Source organism: Scleropages formosus, chromosome 6, assembly GCF_900964775.1.
Source record: "Scleropages formosus chromosome 6, fSclFor1.1, whole genome shotgun sequence".
NCBI classification, from domain to species: Eukaryota; Metazoa; Chordata; class Actinopteri; order Osteoglossiformes; family Osteoglossidae; genus Scleropages; species Scleropages formosus.
Window position 1 is genome coordinate 13,296,308 of NC_041811.1, and position 18,961 is coordinate 13,315,268.

The window sequence follows — 18,961 nt, forward strand, 5'->3', positions numbered from 1 at the left end:
AGAACCCACAGTGAACGTGGTCCATTCCTCCAGCCACAGCAACAACAGTGGTCCCTTTGGCCAAGACCCATATGATCTACCAAAGAACAGCCACATCCCCTGTCATTACGACCTTCTGCCCACACGGGACAGTCCCCCCTCCCCCCACAAGGAGCTGGGTAGCGAATGAGCTCTCAGAGACACAAAGAGACCACGCCCCCACCGTGGCTCAGCCAATCAATGGCCTTCGTGTGCTGCCTTTTTTTTCCCCCACTGTGCTCACTTGCTGCATATCCCATCACTATTTTATTACTTGTTTAATTTGCTTTTATTTGTTTTTTTAATCACTATTATCATTCTTAATCTTGCTTGTCGCAGACACTTTCACATAAGTCTCCTAGTTTCTAGCTACTGTCATCTTCTGTATGCAAACAAGTGCACCAGCGGTTTGCTAAGTATAGTGTGGAGAGGGATGAGAATTTGGTTTTATATTTTTTAGCTTCTGCATCCAGTTACACAGGTGGCAAGACAGCAAATATGCTTCAGATAAGAAAATCATCACTATGTCCATCAACTGGGTAAGCTAAAAGAAACTGGATGGGTGAATGGATTGATGGACAAATGCATATTTAAGTCATTCTGTTCAATTAAAACTCATATCAAATGATCCGTAGAAAACAAATATGAAAGAAACTTCTGGATTTCTTTATAAAAAAAATAACTTGTTATAACAGCGTTATAACGAGATCCGTGGGATGAATGAATAACAACCCCGTACTGTAACATCACTGCGTGTTCTGCATTATTTTTTGTGTTGCTGAGGAAGCTTAATACCGCTTAATTTCAAAAGGGTTGTTTAGTAATAAAGTTAACCAAAGAACAATAGAAACAGTATTTCCCTGCTGGATATTTTTATTTTTTATCACAAAAGAAGTCATTTTAAAGGACCAAGGCACTATATGTACTGTTATTAGTCTATCTGTTAATTTCTGAACATTCAGACATTTTGCTTGTACTGCCTTACACCATAAAGTACAGTTCCAGTGCAAAGTATGAGTATACTTCTTGGAAACTAGTTTTTTTTTTTTTTTTTTTTTTTTAAAACTTAAATTTCATCTGGAAATTAACTTCTGTGTCTTCCCAGCTCTTTTGCACCAAGATGCACTTTTAGCTGCTTTGATTTGACTCTTATGTACAGTTTGTCCCATACAGTTATTGCCCAGGTGTACTCACATTTCTCACTGGTATTGTATCTTGACTGATGTCAGAACATTGTGTTCACTGAGACACAGGAAAACAACAGATGCAGCATAGAAATTAATGCTGTGCTTGATATTAACCAGCAACATAAATGCCCAAGACAGTAAACAAAAATCATGCTTAAGCTGGTCTTTTGCATACAAGGAAGAACAATAAAAGATTAAAAAAGGATAAACAAATAAGAATAGATAGATGTAACAAATGTAAACACATTTAGACTTTTCTGCATCTTTTTTAAGGATTTATATATTTGCATATTGTTTGAGAGGCTATTTTCATTTATACTGAATGGCATGAGGACAGCCACTAGTCTTAAACTATTCTGAGCCAGATTTGATAAAAATGTTGTATAAAGATTGTGTATATAGCTGTAAATCACTTTAAAACATAAGTGATGTTTGGTGTTGATGTATTAACATGACAAAATGCCCTGTTTTCCTTCTGTAATACAGGGACAATGGGTGAATATTGCACCGGGAAATTTACCATTAGAGGTCCAGTCAGCTTATACAATTTAAAAAAAAAAAAATAACTTTCACTTTTTTTATTACAAATTTATTCAGTCACAAGTAAATGACAGCTACATATTTGATATCATTTTATGGTAGACCACAGATTATACAAATACAAAACATTGACTTTTAGTTTCAAAGTTCTAACAAATGTATTTGTGGGGAAAAATGCAGAACTGATTTGAAAAGAATGATTGTATTTCAAATTCAATTGTCAGGGCAACATGTATGTACATGTATATAATTTGCATTGTAGCTAATTTTGCTTCTTTCTAATGTTCTTTTTTAATTTGTAAAGGTACTCAAATAAATTGCACATTTCAGATAACTGTTTTTTTCCCCAAAGACGACAGAAGACAATGAACTTTCCTTGTACTACCACTTTTTAAAATTCTTTAAATCTCCTGTTAAATCTGTAGATTACATGTATGTGCAAGAGCTTTTCAATAAAATTATTTCTGTATTCAAATTTGTGTCATTATGAAAAAACCCTTATATTTGCTTTATTTGCATGTTAAGACAACCTTCTATAAATCTTTACATTTAAATATTTACATAATGCTTTTTTCCCAGGCCATGCAAAAAAGTATTCATAGGACAGAAACATTTATTGTTGTCTTAAATAACTCTCTCCCATAAAAACATCATAAAAAGTGTCCATCTAAGCATGATTTTCCAGTTGCCACATTGCGGAAATAAGACCATACTGCAGCTTCAGTATGCTGATGCTCCTCTGAGCAAGATTTAAAAAAAAAAAAGGTCAATATAATGCACCATCATTGCCATTTCATTTCTGGACTCAAAAAAGTGTGAGGGTAACTCAATTATGCCATTAATTTTTTTTTTCAGATTTAAAAGGTAAATATAGGGAAATACAGTGAGAAAATAAAGGATAGTATTCTAAGAATCTGGGAATGTAGAACATTATACTTATATGAACCATAAGGACATTCAAAAAAACTGAAGATGGATCTGGATTTATCATTCCACCGTAAGTGTGAAGTCCTGTTGATGTGCTGTTCACATATGTACATCAAAATAGTCCTACACTATGAATAAAACCGGTGTCTGATCATTTTTCAAAATCACTGTTTAACCCTTTCAGGACCAAATTAACACCAGCATTGAGAAAAATTTGTACCAGATGATACTAAACGTCTTCCTGGAGAGGATTAACAAACATGCTTAATAAAAATCCTCCAATATAATCTTTGATTTTGACAAATAAAAGGTTTCTATAAATTTTAAAATTAAGCACTTTACACTTTTTTCAGAAAACATTTGGCATATAATGAAAACACCTTGGAAAGCTTTTACTGGGCATCTGTTACATTCTTTTCAATAGATCGCAATACTTCTAAAAGATGATAAAAATGGAACTGCACGATACTAAATAGTGAAGGGATCCTCCCGAAGCGGTTCGAAATTAGCTGAGCTGACGCAGCAACGTGTAGCGCTTCATACCTTCAGGATAGCCCACTAAAGACCGCCCACTTATGGTGTGGAACGCCCACTTTACGCTAAAGACCGCCCACTTCACCATAATAACCGCCCAATTTATGCTAAACACCGCCCACTTCAGGTCAGGAAGACGTGGCAGTTCGTGACGTCATCGTGTCGCGGCCATTTTCGACAGTGGTGTTTGGGTTTCCCTTGACACGGAAAATTGGGTTGCTTTCTTTTGGATCTCCTCCGCAACTTCTCGAAACCGAGACGTTAAGAAGTAAGGTAAGTTTGCATCTTCACTCTTGATGTCTAGAATAAACCAACAGCTCACCGTTTTCCTTCGCTTCCGTAAAGCCTCACGAGTTGGTTGTGTTGAATGACTCTGACTCTGAGTCCAGCAGCGGCTAGTAATTAATGAATTAGTGGAGCACAACACCAGGCTCTCTATCCAATGGCTAGAAAGAAGTGCAGTCGGTGGAAACAATAGTCCCTCCCCAAACTCACTCAGCTGTCTCCTTGTGTCTGCTAGTTTGTACTATCTAGCGTCGTCGACACGTGGGAACGCCGAGTTCATTGAAGACGAAGTACTAGCTAAGCATGTGTCAAAATTCATGCTGCCTTTTGAAAGGCATAATGGCCACAGCCAAGCCAGGAAAGGCATCTAGATCAGTTTTTTCAGCACATGGCGAGCTACTACTGGCAGATCAAAATGAATCACTAGTGTGGCGGCTTCATTGAATTATCGAGGATACGTGGCAACTCACTGACTGGACAACCGGTACGGAAGCCGAGAGGGGCCACAGCGTGCCTGGGTAACCTAGGGAAGTGTTGAGATTTCTCTTACAAACAAAGTAATGCCGCATGTGTGTAAAATAAGTGAATATTTTATTATAAAATTGTAGTCACTAGTAGTGTAGTGCTTAGATCTTCTGCCTCTGGACCCAAACTGGTGGTTGCAGGTTTGAATCCCATCTCCAGCTGTAGTACCCTTGCTTGAGTGAGGTACCTAACTGCTCCAGTAAAATTACCCAGCTGTCCAAATGGGGAAAAAAATTGTAGGTAGCTTAACATTGCAAGTTACTTTGGAGAAAAGTCTCTGCTAAATGAAAAAAATGTGAAATAATAAACATGGTTAGGATATACTGTATAATTATATAAAGCATAACGGTGTGCCACTGTGCCATCTCCCTGCTTATGCTTGTCGCAGATTTATTTAAAGAAAACTTGTTGAACGTTTCAAATGACAGGTTCATTTGTAAGAAGATGATGGAAGAGAGTGGAATCGAGACAACTCCCCCCACTACCCCACCTCCCCCATCCAGCATGGTGGTTAGCCCACCACCTCTATCAGTTGGTAAGAATATTCTAGAAAAATATCCACAATGCCACAGTGTACTCTGAAGTGTGTGTAAAATGCAAGGTTTTCCTAATGCATTATTTTTCAAGTGTACGTTTATATGTAAATAGTGGACGTTCCCAAATTGTGATTTCTGCAGGGGTTTCATATTTTCAAAAAGATAGATATCTGAATTTTCTAGATTTTCAGTCTTCTCTTTAAAGAAATAGGAAATGGTAGCAATTCTGGTACATTTTTTAAGGGTAGGATACACATCTTCTCTCATGCAGTGTGGCTAATGGTTCCAGCAGAGCTAATATTATCTATTTTTACTCCTTATTTCAGGCCTGACGAGTCCAATTACACTTCCCAGCACGACAGGAATGTCTTCGTTTGCCCCGGAGGGCTTTTCTACCCCAGTTCCCCCTGCCGTGTCAACGTCAGCCCCCCCTATCAGATCCTCTGCGCCACCCCCTTTCGGGAGCCCCCAGGGCCTCATGTCCTCTACCACCCACGTCACCCCACCTACAGGGATCCCTTTTGCCAGCCCTCTGTCAAACTTCTCTCCATCTGCACCTCATATTGGAAATGCTCCACCCCCACTCTCAACTGCCCCTCCCCCTGGCCCGCCTACGTCCGGCTTCACCACAAGCGCTTCTTATGACATCACAAGGGGTCACGCTGGGCGCACGCCGCAGACGCCGCTGTTGCCAAGCTTCTCCACGGCTGCTCCAGTCCCAGGTACCAGGCTGCTTGTGCTCCCACTGGGTGTATAGCTACACTTACCACCCCATAATTCCTCTCCCTACGTTTACTTAGTGCAGCTCTCAGCCTGTTTTGTCTCTTTCTCTCTCTCTCTACCTGTCTGTCTCTCCAGTTAACATTAAAAAGTAACTTTAGGGAATATGTGCCTGAAATTTTATTTACAGTGTAGCAGTAGGACTTCTAGTTTGACTTGGACATTCGCAGGAAGACGTGGACATATCTGCTTTCCGTCGGGGAATGTACATGATCGGTTGCTCTTCTGCCTTGGATATACATGCTTATCACACTGCTTTACCGTTTCAAGTGGTCTGGAGCTTTTATGTTGGATTTGACCTGCAGGCGGTTGACTTGGGCAGCAGAGAAACCTTGCATAACTGCTGTGTAAATAAGGGTGCTCTCCTTCCTCTTTTTACTTTAGTTATGCATAGTCCCTCCCTCCCCAATAAATTTAGTTTTGTTAGTGTGTAATCCATTAAAAGGATTATTCAGTGCGATACAGGGAAAAGTGAGCCAGGAGTAGAGCGTTTAAACACAGTTTTGTTAACTAATAGGTTCCCAGTTTGACCCAGGGAGTCCTGTTTTGTACCCTTGAGAAAAAGAGTACAAAAAGTAAAATGCTGAAGTGTGTACATGAGTGAAAGTTTAAGCGTCATCCACTCAAATATTATCAACAAACTGTGTGTCCAATGCAGGGTCATGGTGGTCTCGAGCTTATCCACAAAATGTATAATGTGAGCCACAGTACACTCTGGATGGGCTGCCAGTCCATTGTAGGGCAATCTCTCTCGCACACAAACACAAATTACAATTTAGCATCTCCAGTTCACCTGAAATACATCTCTTTGGACAATGGGAGGAAACAAACCCAAAATAAGTGTTAGCTCAGGAAACAAATTACGATCAATAATAATCAAAAAGTATGCTTGTGTTCATGCTTATGTTTTTCAAAAAGTGTGCTTATTTTTGCATTTTTAGTTGTGTTTTTAAAGTTGTGTTTGTGTTGGTTCATGCAAAAAAAACTTTGTTAGAAGCTAAGCGTAGAAGAAAGCAAGCTGATTTACAGCATAATTATGAAGCCAGTCACCTCAAGAAGGGCGCACTCGGGATTTCAACCCCTAGCCGAAGACATGGTTTTTATTCAGGTCATGCCAGCGAACCTTTTCCTCTCAGTACTACTGGCCCTCATGCTGAGTTTGGGGGGGAAATCTCCATAAGTACTGCATTAATTATCATTATGTGTTCTTGAACATTGAAATCTGTAAGTTTCACACATTTCCTTCCCAACGATGAGAGCATCCTCTTGTGTTTTCCATAAATCTGGCCCACCAAAGCCAAAAAAAAAAAAAATATTCTGCATTGGAGCATCAGAAAACAGCAGCCTTTTAATTTAAGTTTTGGTGAACAGTTAAGATTTAAAGGCTTTTACCAAATGTGGATTTCAGTTTTTTCACCTTGTAACCTACTTCCCACCTTGAAGCTCAGTGTCGGCTACTACCTTTATACAAGGGGCAGTTTTTCCATGAATAAAAATACAGAATTAACTTTTTGAAAAGCTTGGAAGCCTGTGTCAGTTGAAGGTCATTTTGTCCATTGTCAATACCCATCTGCATTTCTTTTTATGGCTGTAGGTTTAATTGCTTTTTGAAACGAGTGTCCCTTTTTTATAATTAGTCCAGGGACATTTGGTGACAGTGGAGTCATTTTATCGATTAGCTGGAGCCAAAAGTCTGAGATAGGCGCCCCGAACAAGACTCTCGAAACGGCAATGGCAAGACGGCCTATGATGTGTAATGGAGGGTGTTCGGTTCAACTCTTCTCCTTTCCTGACCTCATGGAGAAGCTCAGTATTGCTTCAATTGTTTTGGGAAGGTGCTTGTATTGCAGAGTCGACAAGCTGGCAAATGGTAAGTTATTTTATTGGAAAAAGTCTGATGAAGGGCACAGGTGTTTAAGTAGAGGCCGACACGGTGGTGTAGCAGGTAGCACTACTGCCTGAGCTCATAAGTTGTTGGCTCAGTTGTGTTTTTGTATTAGACAGTCTATGAGGAGTTTGCATATTTTCTCCACGTTAGTGTAGATTTCCTCTGGGTGCTCTGGTTTCCTTCCACAGTTAATGTGTTTTCAGGTGGACTGATGAGTCTAAGTTGCACTTGGTGTGTGTGTGTGTGTGTGTGTGTGTGTGTGTGTGTGTGTGTGTGTGTGATTGCTCTGTGATGGACTGGTCATGCTGTGCCCTGCCTCACTCCATATGTTTCCAGGATAGACTCCAGACCACCATATCCTGCATTGGATAAAGTATTAATAATAATGGAATCATAAGTAGGTGGACATTTACCCAGAAGGTTGCTTATTCAAATCCTGTCAAGGGCCCTGTTGCAGTACTGCTGAGAAAGTTATCGAACTTGAATAGCGGCAGTAAAATTGCTGCTCAAAAAATGACTAAATTTGCGGCCTGTTTTGGATAAAGTGACAGCTAAGGATTGTAATTGTTTTTATCGAGCTTCGTGTACAGTTGGAGATGGAACTCTGCAAATGCAGTGATGCCTAATCACATATTGTTCTGTAGTATTTGGAGTTCAAAGTAGGGAAGTGGCTCTTTGACAGTCAGGAAAAGCTATGGTTTTTGCACACTGATTGAATGTGTTTTATCACCATGCAGTTTATATTTCAGGAGGTGTTTGTTGAAAGGAAGTGACAGCTTGCTACTAAGAAGATATCCTTCAAAAACCTTGTAACCAATTGTGACTTAACTTGAAAAGTTGTGCAATAAATGTGACAGACATTTGAGTGCTTTGTGTTTGTGCCTTATTGAATTTTTGGACAATCGGTTCATGAAATTTTCATCTGTTAATGACATGTTCTGTAGTCTTTTGAAAGAAAAGTAATGTCCAAAAGTGTGTCTGAGTATTTTGCTGTCTTTGATGCAGCCTTCTCTTTTTCACTTTTCTGCTCACTTTCAAATGGAATTCAAATTAGAAATTGACAGCATAAAAATTGTAGTGCTTCTGATGTTGCACATCTGCTATCAAGATGGCCACAAGAGAATATCCAAGAGAACTTATGATGAATATGGATTTGGATATCTGTAGCGTGGCTGTAACCTCATGTCTTACGGTGCTATACCCTGCAAAGTGTAGCAGTAAGGTGGATGGGTTTTGACCCCTCACAGAGGTAGAGTTTAGAATGCAGTTTGGAGTCAAATGCTCAGTGACTCTCAATGACTTCTTGTTTATCTCCTCCAGGGGTAATGACCAACCCTTTGGTGCAGCAGCCTGTAATGTCAAGTGGCTTGGAAGTGGGGTCCTCAATCACCTTTCCAGAGGATCATGAGGACCCCCAGGCCAACATGAACAGCAATGCAGGTGGATTATGGGGTTTTATTAAGGTGGGTGCAGTTTTGTTCCCATCTCCTCAAAGAGATGGAGTGGTGTGGATTCTCTGACTGAGCCACGGAAAAGGTGGCTGTTAATGCCCAGACTGCATTCTGAGTCTGGGGTATGTCAGTTGCGCACTTTGACCCACCATGATTGGTACGGAAGTGGGGTGATCGGAGTGCTTTAACCGGTTACTTGGGGAGTGCCGTGTTTATTGGGGTGTGGTGATTGATTCATTGGCTTTTAGCAATTGACTGATTGGCATTATTTGTCAGTCCCGGTGCCAAATGATTAGTTAGTGGGAGGTACAGTCGAGTTTTGAGTATCTGGCCTCAACGGTAAAACGGTGGTGGGCTGAGTAACAGGAAACTGGATAATCCAAAGCCATATGTTGTAATATGTGTATTTAGAAATACATTGTGAGATCCTAGGCAGTAATAATTATTTCAGTATTTTAAAATAAAACCTAAAGTGAAACAGTATCACATCAGCTTTATTATGTTTTCACAATTCAGCACAGAATTAAAGTGTGGAGGGGGGGAAATTCAAAGCATGTTTCTGTATGAAATGAGATGTTTAGAGAGGCGACCATCACCACTTGGTCTGATATACAGTTATAAACTGGGCCGGTTTTCAGTCAAAGGTATTTTGTAAAATCTGTCATTAAAAAATTACAAAAAAAATACTTGCAGTTGGATTATTGGAAACTGGGTAATCAAAACCTCAATTCCAAATTCTTGTAAAATTTGCCACATTTGAAATTTTATAGTGTTCCTCAGACTTTTTTTGTTGCAGCTCTGATTGGCAGAGAGGCCCAAGCCACACTGCCCCACGAGGCCGCTGTTCTCATTTGTCTCTCGACCACAATGCACCTGAGGCCTGCTGCTCTAATAGAGCATGGCAAGTGGAGCTTGATCCCTGTCTCTGTCTCCCCTGGCAGGGTGTGGCAGGGAATCCCATGGTGAAGACTGTCCTGGACAAAACCAAGCACTCAGTGGAGTCCATGATCACCACTCTGGACCCTGGCATGGCACCGTACATCAGTATGTGAGCTTGACATCCGTCATTGTTTTGACAGCTCCGGGATTTCAGTCTTGGAGACTGACAGGTCTCAGGCTAGGGGGGAAAAAAATTAAAACGTTAGCTCGTTGTGAGTGAGTGGAAAAACGACTTCCTCTGGGTCGACATCAGAGAAGGTGATGACTTCGTAGCATTTCTTCAGCACAAAATATTCCAGAATGCCGTCAGGGTGGGGTGGAGGCGAGGATATGTATGGCAGATAGCAACACTGATCTTGGATTCTATCCGTCGGTCCGTTAGGCTCCTGTAGCCCTTACAATCATGCCTTACATTTCATGGTTGCTGGATAAATGACAGGAAGACATTTTTCCTCATGGCATAGAACCAGGCTTAATTAAGTAAAGGAAAAAAAAGTCTCCCCATTGCTGATGGGAGGAAATGGCTTGTGTTAAGCATTTTGAAAGACTCATGCTATATCCTGACAGTTGAGAGGTCAAGCGCAGTGTTGCTTGTTATTTTAATTTGAAACAAATAATCTATCAATAATGTTGATCTCAAATGAAGAACAGAGTGTGATTAAGAATGACTAAGTGCTTTTGCTGGAAAGACCTGACGCACAACCTGATTACTGTACAGGCCAGTCTGGTGTTGCTGAATAATAGTTTTACTACGCTGTGAATCGGTCGCTAAATGTAGTTCATTAGCAGTTTGCAGCGTAATGAATTGTGCGGGGTAAATGAATGGCCACTAAATATGTGATTAGTTATGAGACCTGCACCCTGACTGACAGTAACAGTTCTTGTTTTGATGATAAGTTGAACCTGGAGAGGCAATCAGAGGGTGCTGCCTTGCAGCAGGGTGCCTGAATAAGGCTTGCATGCATCGCAGGATCCGGAGGTGACCTGGACATTGTAGTGACCTCCAACAAGGAAGTGAAGGTCGCAGCGGTGCGTGATGCCTTCCAGGAGGTGTTTGGCTTGGCTATGGTGACGGGAGAGGCGGGGCAGTCCAACATCGCCCCGCAACCAGTGGGATACGCGGCTGGAGTGAAGGTGAGAAGTCTCTTGACTGATGAGTGAGCTTGTCTGTCTCTGTCAGTCACTGTCCATCCTTACTTGTGCAGGGAACCTGTCATTGTCATGGAGTGAAGGAGTGTGAAGACCAAGGAAGGGAAAGAATGATAATGAATGGACCTTCACTTTTTAAAGAAAGCTTACGTAACTTGCATACGAGCGAGGTGACTTGTCTGTGGCTCTATCTGCAGGGTGCTCAGGAGCGGATCGACAGCCTGCGGCGAGCTGGCATCATCCACGAGAAACAGCCCGTTGTCTCGGTGGAAAACTTCATCGCAGAGCTTTTCTCTGACAAGTAAGCAGGAAACCCTATCCTTATGAGTCCACCTACCCAAGTAGGTGCATTTTAGCTTCTGAAGGCTCTGTGGACGATGAATGACCGCCCTCAGCTCCCCACTTGCACTCCTGCAGTCACAGAAGGTCAAGAGGACATTTTCAAAAAATCTCTTCCTTCCCTGGCTCTTGTCCAACTACGATGCAGTCCAGGGTAGCTCGGGGGAGGGGTGGTCATAGCAGCCTGCCTCACTGTCCTTTAAATGTTGTCGGTGCAGTCAAATGTTCCCCAGGTTGGGAGACATTCAGGACCAGTCTTGCCAAAGGCTGATAAACTTGCACTTTCTGCAGAGATGAGAAATAAACATCAAAACGATTTCTCTGCACAAAGTTACATGGGTCTGAAGGAAATGGCTTTCAAACCATACAAATCAAAAGTGGGGGTAACTACATTGGTATAATAAGGTAAATGCTCTAGGGAAAAGCGCACATCTTTTCCAAACCGTTGTTACGGAACTTTTGAAAGTAGGTGATTTATTACAGCGCTTTTGCACTTGCAGGGCACTCATACTTTTATTTCTTATATGCTGTCGTTTTATCCTTACACTGGGCTTTCGAAACATAAAAAATTCAGACAGTACGTATTTATATGTTCTGTCAGTATAACAATAGTGGTCTCTTACAAAAAGGGCCAGTTCATACCACAGGACTTAAACACCTTTTGCCTCTGCATTATGCAACCTTATTCAGCATAATTTGTGTAAACTTTGGTGATTCATTAGTGGGCCTTTTCTTAAGTCACCTTCCTCTGTTTTTCCCTGTTCTGGTTTACCTGATGGCACAACTTTCTGCCTCCCAGTAAACACATTTAGTGTGTCAGCATGTGGACCGTTGTGACTAGCCACACTACAAAATTTTGCAACAGAAAACACATTCTGCAGCCTCAGACGATAAGAGCTCGTAACCCAGGCTTAGAATGAGTGCTGATCTCTCCACCAAAAACGCCATCTGGAGTTGTTTAATGTATGAAGGTATTAAAAGCGATGTGGGTGGGAATTAGACAAATGCGCCTGCCCCGACTGCTTATCTCGGAGCGACAGAGTTGCTAAATTCTGGGATACCTCCTTGAAGAGCTGGGTTGCGCTTGTTGAACCATGGATAAATGGATTGAATTAGCAATCCAACTCACTCTTTTCAGTGGGGGGTTGATGACATAGCTAAAAAAAAATGACAACTGTTACACTGGTGTGATGGGGTTGGACAGAGCAGAGTTTGGCTCAGGCCCCAGGTATGAGAAGTTATCTAGTGGGGATTGTGGGCCAGAAAGTGAGTATTGATTTTTCTTTTTTTTTTTTTTTTTTTTTTTTTTTTTTGAAGTCATCATTTGTACCGACGAATAGTATATTGTTCTATGTCATAGAAGCGTTAGGTTCATTTGTTCAAATTAAGGACAACCATTTGCGGAAAAATTTTGGTCCGACGAGCCTTCCAGTGCTGTACATCAGGGAAGCAAATCCCACACCGAAACTCCAGACCTGTTTCGTCCAGCCCTCATCTTTCATCATGGAAATTAGCTGCAAATCTTTTCAAACCTTTCAGGTGCCAGCTTCATTTTAGCTGTCGTTTTATTAATCATTTCTTGCTCGGCGCTAGCAGTGTGTCCTGCTTGTTATGTTGTTTTTGCCATCCTGCAAGGCTTGGTAAAGGAGGATAGTTCTTTGGTGCAGGTGGTTCGACATCGGCTGCCTCATCCTTGAGGACCCTGGAAATGGAATCCACATTGAGACGTTCACGCAGGCCACACCGGTGCCGTTAGAACGTGTCCAGCAGGTAAGAGTGGCCCTGCGCACTTCTTCACAACTTGACTTTTGGTTCACTGAAGGCTGACTCAGCAATCAGTTCTGATTTAGAGCTCAAGCCCCCTTTACGTCATGCTCTTTCCTGTCTGGTGTGCTCCTGTTAAGAGCCCTAAAGTGCAGTTTCACTTCAGTGACAGACCTTACTATTAGCACAGCAGTTTCAATAACAAACTCAGGTTAATTAAAACAGCCTGGACTTTTTACAATTAAATGTCGTAATAGGAATGAAGATACCAGCATGTTTTTTGGCTGTGAAATAGTTTTAGAACCTGCTGCAATAACTGCAGCCTTGTCCGTACGCTTGCTGAGTTGTTCGGTTCTCAAGCTAACGCGGTCGTGTTTGAAGTGCTTAATTTAAATTTAACACATCAAACTGTTGAATGTCTTTGCAATTCAGAGTGGTCCCTCTTAATCTGATTTCAGGATGCTACTCTTGTGCAGCTCGTTCCAGCTTAAGGAATTGAATTCTTATTTTGGTAATTTTCACAAATGAAACAAATGTATTTTTTACTGCACTCTGATAGCAGATTTCAAAATGCCTTTTTTCATTAAATTGTAATCCACATAAAGAGTAGTAGATCGGGCCATTGCCCAGCAATATGAAGTTTCAAAGTTTGAATCCCACTCCTGCTGTAGTAGCCTTCAGCAAGGTGTTTACTTTGAATTTATACAGTAAAAATACATGTTGCTTGGCAACCTCTGTTTCATTCCAAGTCTTTTTCACTCATTTTTGCAGGCACAGGCACTCACCCCTCCAGATTACAGCCTGCGCTGGTCAGGCCTGCAGATCACAGTGGGTGAGGTACTAGAGGGTAGCCTCCCTCACGTGAGCCGGACTGACTGGCACCTGGCGTTCACGGGCATGTCCCGCCAGAAGATGATCTACAGCGCTGCCAAGGCCCTGGCTGGCATGTACAAACAGCAGCTTCCCCCCAGGACCGTGTGATACCGCCACAAGCCTGGGTGTAAGGGTGGAGCGGAGCAGAGCCATCTCACCTGCTCAGCCAATCCCCTCGGTCTCAGCGCACAAGCCAAACATACTACTTTTATGTTTTTAATCATGTTGGGGTATGTAGACATTCCAACGTGTTTTAAAGCATTCATGAAAGAAACAGCTCCTGTATATTGAAGATGTTTTCTAAGATGAACATGTAAAGAAAAGTTAAGGAGTGCCCTTGAAAATCTTAATGTTTTATAATTCTTATTAAGACCTATGAGAATTGTAAGTTGCATTTTCTCATTATATTCTACTGAGACCATTTCAATTGTTATATGACTTATGATGTAAAAGACTGCTGCATTAAGTTGGAGAGGAAACCCTTCAGACAAGAAGGTCATAGGTAGCCCGTTTATCCTGATGGGTGTTTTTGCTAGGAATTCACATACTGAGTCCTGAGCAGTGCAAGAAACCCTGGCCAGTGTAAAACGTGTCTGTCTCTCTAAACTACTCTTTATGAAGTATCTCTGGTTGCGTAATTTGTTCTGAAACATGTATAGCATGAAGTGCAGTGTGCACAAAACAGCTTTAAATGTTTTGCGTTTTGTACATTGTGTGTACGATTTTTTTTTTTTTTTTTTTTTTTTTTTTTCCCCTTGACAAGTTAGATAAAACAAAACACATGTGTTCTCTGTCAACCCGAGTGGCTTGTTCTATGGAAAGTTTGTAATTGTTAAAATCAGTCTCTTGCTTGGAGCTACAAAAAGAAATTTAGTAGTTACCGAAGGATTTAAGTACCGGGATAAATCCTTGTGTTTATTATTAGAGTACCACCCCATCCCCACATAAGAGAAGTAAAATTCATATTTGCTAGGAATACTTAGTATGTTGAATCTTAATGAGGTTTGACAATTATAAACTCATAAATAATGAAACAGTTTTACGTGGTCCACACATTTAATTATTTAGTGATTGTCACAATAGGACAGTCTGAATGTCATCAGAGCAGCACAAAAGTGATGTCTTGATATATTAGATGCTAAAGTCAAACCATTCCTTTGCTTTTTGAATCTGTTTTAACTGTTGGCCTGATAACTAGGACTTCATTGTGGATGATAACCCTCCCTCCTGTACCTACACTAATTCAACACCTTTCTATCGAGTGTCATGTTCTTAGAAAGGAAATTATTTAGGTTGTTGGGTTCCCAACAGTTCAGTCCTTTTGAATGGTCTCGCAGTCGAAGTTGTAGATTCATCCGTGTTCTGTAGTGCAGCTACATGAAGAAGGAAGAGGATTAATCATACGTATATTAACATTTTTCTTTAAGAACGTACTTTTCTCCAAAATAACTTGAAGCCTCTTAAAAAAAAATCAGCACAGGGCTTAGGGTGTTTCCGTGGACTTGAAAACCTGTCTTTCCCATGCTTTACAGTATGTACACCATTGATGCTGGTCTTTGGACTGTATTGAGACTCTGTGGTTAACAGAATGAGAAATAATGTGAGAGGCATAGGACATGATTCTGTTTAAAAACTGAGGTTTATGGACAAACCTCTATTCACAGACCCTTCTGTCAAAACCAAGCTTATCATCACAGCAGAGGTCAGAAGGTCACTACTTAAATTTTTCAGTGTCATCTTTAAGTTTTGTAACAAGAGCATAAACATAAAGAAAAAGGGCACTGGAGAAAAAAACAGGGAGTATACTGGAACAGAAATTAAAATTAAAAGAACAAAACTATCATTTATGAATTAAAAACAAACAGAACAGAGATGGCATCAGGCTAATTAAATCCACAGAAAGTTTGTAACTTTATTTGTATATATCTTAAGTGCCCTGCTCTGTTAATCAGACTAAGGTTAAATATGTATTTCTGTTTTTTTGTATTAAAGTAATAGAATGAAACTTGATGTACCTTTCCCCTGATTTTTAAGTTCTTGAAGGAAGAAATTAATATGCATGCATGAAATTTAATTACTGCTAATTGTAGGACACATGGTGCCAAGTTGGGCTTCATAGATGTACTGGCAAACACAGTTTTGTCACAAACTACCGTTACGCAAAGTTTGTTTTAGGTCAGGTTCATACAATCTTTATTTTCAATCTCAAAGTTGTTTCAGAAATGTCATTATACCCAGAGTGAGTACAGACAAGTAACAATCAGGATACTGTGAATGACCTCTGGGTTTTTCCAGCTGAATCTGGAATAACATTGACAGTTTTTGATGTACCTATTCAACAAGTTTTATTCAATTTAACATTTGTCTCTTCTGCCTGTAATGATTTACATTTTATCCTCATTCAGTTTTATTGTATCCCCACTTGGAGTTTTGCCTCCTCAATGTGCCTTTTTTGTCAGAAGAGTAAAATCAATTTTTGTTACCTCTTGTGTATGTGTGTATGTTGTTCTTCTGTGGTGGCTTTGAACTCAAGATTGCATCATGATTTCGGTGAGATTGCACCCTATTATCAGGCCTTCCATGTGAAATAAAACGGTAAGGCATCATTTCTCAAAAAGCTCTTATTTTTAGGCAAATAGGAAGAATATGGTGTTTCACACTGTCCCTCATTGGGCACTCTGTCTGCTGCTATAGCAGAAATGTGGTCATACAAATTAGAAAATACAAGAGGCCATTTGTAAGACACTATGCTAAATTACATTACTACACTTATCGAAAGTAACATTTATTGTGCAGTTATTTGCGTTTGCTCCAATTGTTTATTTTGCTCATTGTTTCTGAATTGGCCTGTTGAGTAGAATAGTCAATCTAGTAAATGGAGCAAAAATATTTTTCAATTCATCTTCAAAACTGTGCATTTCCTGAGAAATGTTTTTTTTTTATGTCATATAAAACAAGTTAAATTCATGCTGGAAAATTAATATAGAATGGCCAGTGACACAGTGTATCTGCTTATGGAGTAATATATAAGCATACATGATTACAAGAGCAAGACAGTACCTTACTGGCAAGAGGCCCAGTTCCCATTCTCGCACTGTGGCCAAAAGAGTGTCAGTTCAAGCCCCAGAGGCTCTTATTTTACAACTGCAGTCCTATGAGGTCTTCAAGGACAACTAGATAAGCGTCATTTTCGGTGCAGTTTTACAAATGAATTGTTACTGCTAAGGTTAAGACCTGGATGTCTAGCTAGCGTACCACTGACAAATATGCATTTTCCCCAAATGAACTCGTTCCAAGATACTGAAAACAGCAAATGTAGATTATGAGACAAACCTCAACATTCTTAAAGTCTAACTGTCATTCCAGTCACTAGCTGGAACTATGGATTGACTTCAAAAAATCAAGGTTCTGTTCAAACATCCTGACTTTCAATCTTGGGGAGACTGTAAATACTGGGGAAACTCTTAATACTTCTGATATATTTAGATTTAGCTGATACTTTTCTTCAAAGTGACTTACAATGTTAAATTATAAATATGTACCCATTTATACAGCTGGGTCATTTTACTGGAGTAATTCAGGGTACCTTGCTCAAGCATACCACCAGGGGAGGTGAGAGTTGAACCTGCAACCTTTGGGTCAAAAGGCAGCAGTTCTAACCACTACGGTGCCAGCTGCCCCAATGTTCATGGCAATACGGAAGTAGTTCAAGTGAATAATTTTTAAACCTGCAGATTTTTTGTCTGAGCTGTTGTCACTACATATTCTGCTGTTTTGATGTGTCCAAGGTATCTTTCTATGTGCCTGTTGTCATTTCTTGAGGTCCCAAAAATAGCAGCAAGAATGATTTCATAAGGCCGTCGAAGTGTCAAACATTTCCTCCTGCTCTCCTTCTCTTTTTCATCTTATTTAAAGGAGAAATCCTGTGGAAAAACACAAAGGCGACTACTCTTGATCAGTGTCACTCTTTTGAATAAAACCCATTCGCTTGCCTTAGAGCTTCTCTGTCTTACTCCAAAGGACAAATACTGTACCTTACTAATGATAAAACTATTAATCTCTTCAACGTTTTTCATTGCGTTTAAGCCTTATGAGCATAAAATGCATTTTAAAGTCTCAAACGCAAGTTAGTTATGCAATTAAAACAGGGCTTTGCTACCAAAGTAACATTTAATAAAAGTTTTTAGAAAGTTTCCCTTAATTACAGAGGCGTGAAAACGGAAAAAGTGAAGAACACAAAGTGTATACAATACAAATTTTTCCAGCGCTACTAATTTGGCGGGAACGGCGCTACCAATTTGGCGGGAATATTTTGGTGGCAAATTGGTCTCCTTTAGGTTAAGTATCTCTACGTGCTTCGAACAATGAGATGAGAGTCCCATCGCGAAAGGTGCGATCGGAGAGCAAACAGTAATTGCTTTCCACGACGAAAAGCCAAACACTGATTCCTCCTCGGGCTGGGTTTGTGTGCAAAAGCCAGAGGAAATGACTGCGCGAGGGAGGTCGCCCGCCGCAACTCGCTCGCGCCCTCGTTTGCATAAGATGGATCTGTTTTTCCTTCGGGGTTGTAATTGAAATCATCGAAACAATCCATTTCGCCGCTCTGTCTGTTTCAAGAATTGCCAAACGTTTGCAGCGGAATGAGCTCCGGATATTACAGGTGTCCGCGCCCATAAAAACGACTATTTAAATTCATAAGGTAATTCCCCCAAGTGTTAAGAAAATTGACTTAAATCAATAATTAGTCTGCATATTTCAGTGCACCTATAGTTTCATTTCACTCAAAAGAACCAGTAGGGAAGTCTCAAAACGAGTCCAGCCAAATTTTAAACTTGAGGTAAACAGGTAAATTTGAAGCCTAATCATGAATGTATCAGAATAAATTAACTTTTATTTTGCACTTCCCGATCTGCGCGAAGAAGCAGGAGTCGTGGCAATGCTGTCTTATGGTTGTCAGATACTGCTGCATTTTTCTTTATTTGTATTTTTTTTTTACCTCACAATGTAAACAACTGGTGGGAACGGGTTTTGGAATGTGCTCTGATGAGTCATTCCTCCCTTTTCTCACCTGAGATCAGAGCATTCGACACCATCCCCGACTGCTGCCCTGCGCGGGAACGAGCTCCTCTGCCGCCGCGCGCCCGAAATAGAACAGAGAGCGTCCTCGCCTTCCACAAACACTCTTTACAGTATTGCTCCGAGCCTCATAAATGACACTGCTATCAC

At 40.5% G+C, this 18,961-nt stretch overlaps 2 protein-coding genes across 4 annotated transcripts in view; both read left to right on the top strand.

Moving 5' to 3' along the window:
* The window catches only part of megf10 (multiple EGF-like-domains 10), a 76,757-nt gene extending 75,608 nt beyond the window's left edge, over window positions 1-1,149 (top strand). For both annotated transcript variants that reach the window (XM_018744669.2, XM_018744670.2), the window contains exon 25: window positions 3-1,149. In XM_018744669.2, the coding sequence (XP_018600185.2) occupies window positions 3-169 (167 nt within the window). In that variant the 3' untranslated portion in view covers window positions 170-1,149. The remainder of the gene's footprint in view (window positions 1-2) is intronic.
* Window positions 1,150-3,373: 2,224 nt separating this feature from the next.
* prrc1 (proline-rich coiled-coil 1) lies at window positions 3,374-14,484 on the top strand. Of its 2 annotated transcripts, none has more exons than XM_018744918.2 (9): window positions 3,374-3,474; window positions 4,445-4,551; window positions 4,879-5,274; window positions 8,541-8,683; window positions 9,613-9,715; window positions 10,581-10,744; window positions 10,957-11,060; window positions 12,766-12,868; window positions 13,634-14,484. In XM_018744918.2, exons 2-9 carry the CDS (start codon window positions 4,461-4,463, stop codon window positions 13,841-13,843), a joined length of 1,314 nt encoding a protein of 437 aa, XP_018600434.2. In that variant the 5' UTR covers window positions 3,374-3,474; window positions 4,445-4,460; the 3' UTR covers window positions 13,844-14,484. The 2 variants fall into 2 exon arrangements, with proteins under 2 accessions (XP_018600434.2, XP_018600433.2); XM_018744917.2 differs by having other exon boundaries at window positions 3,397-3,479.
* The last annotated feature ends 4,477 nt before the right edge of the window (window positions 14,485-18,961 follow it).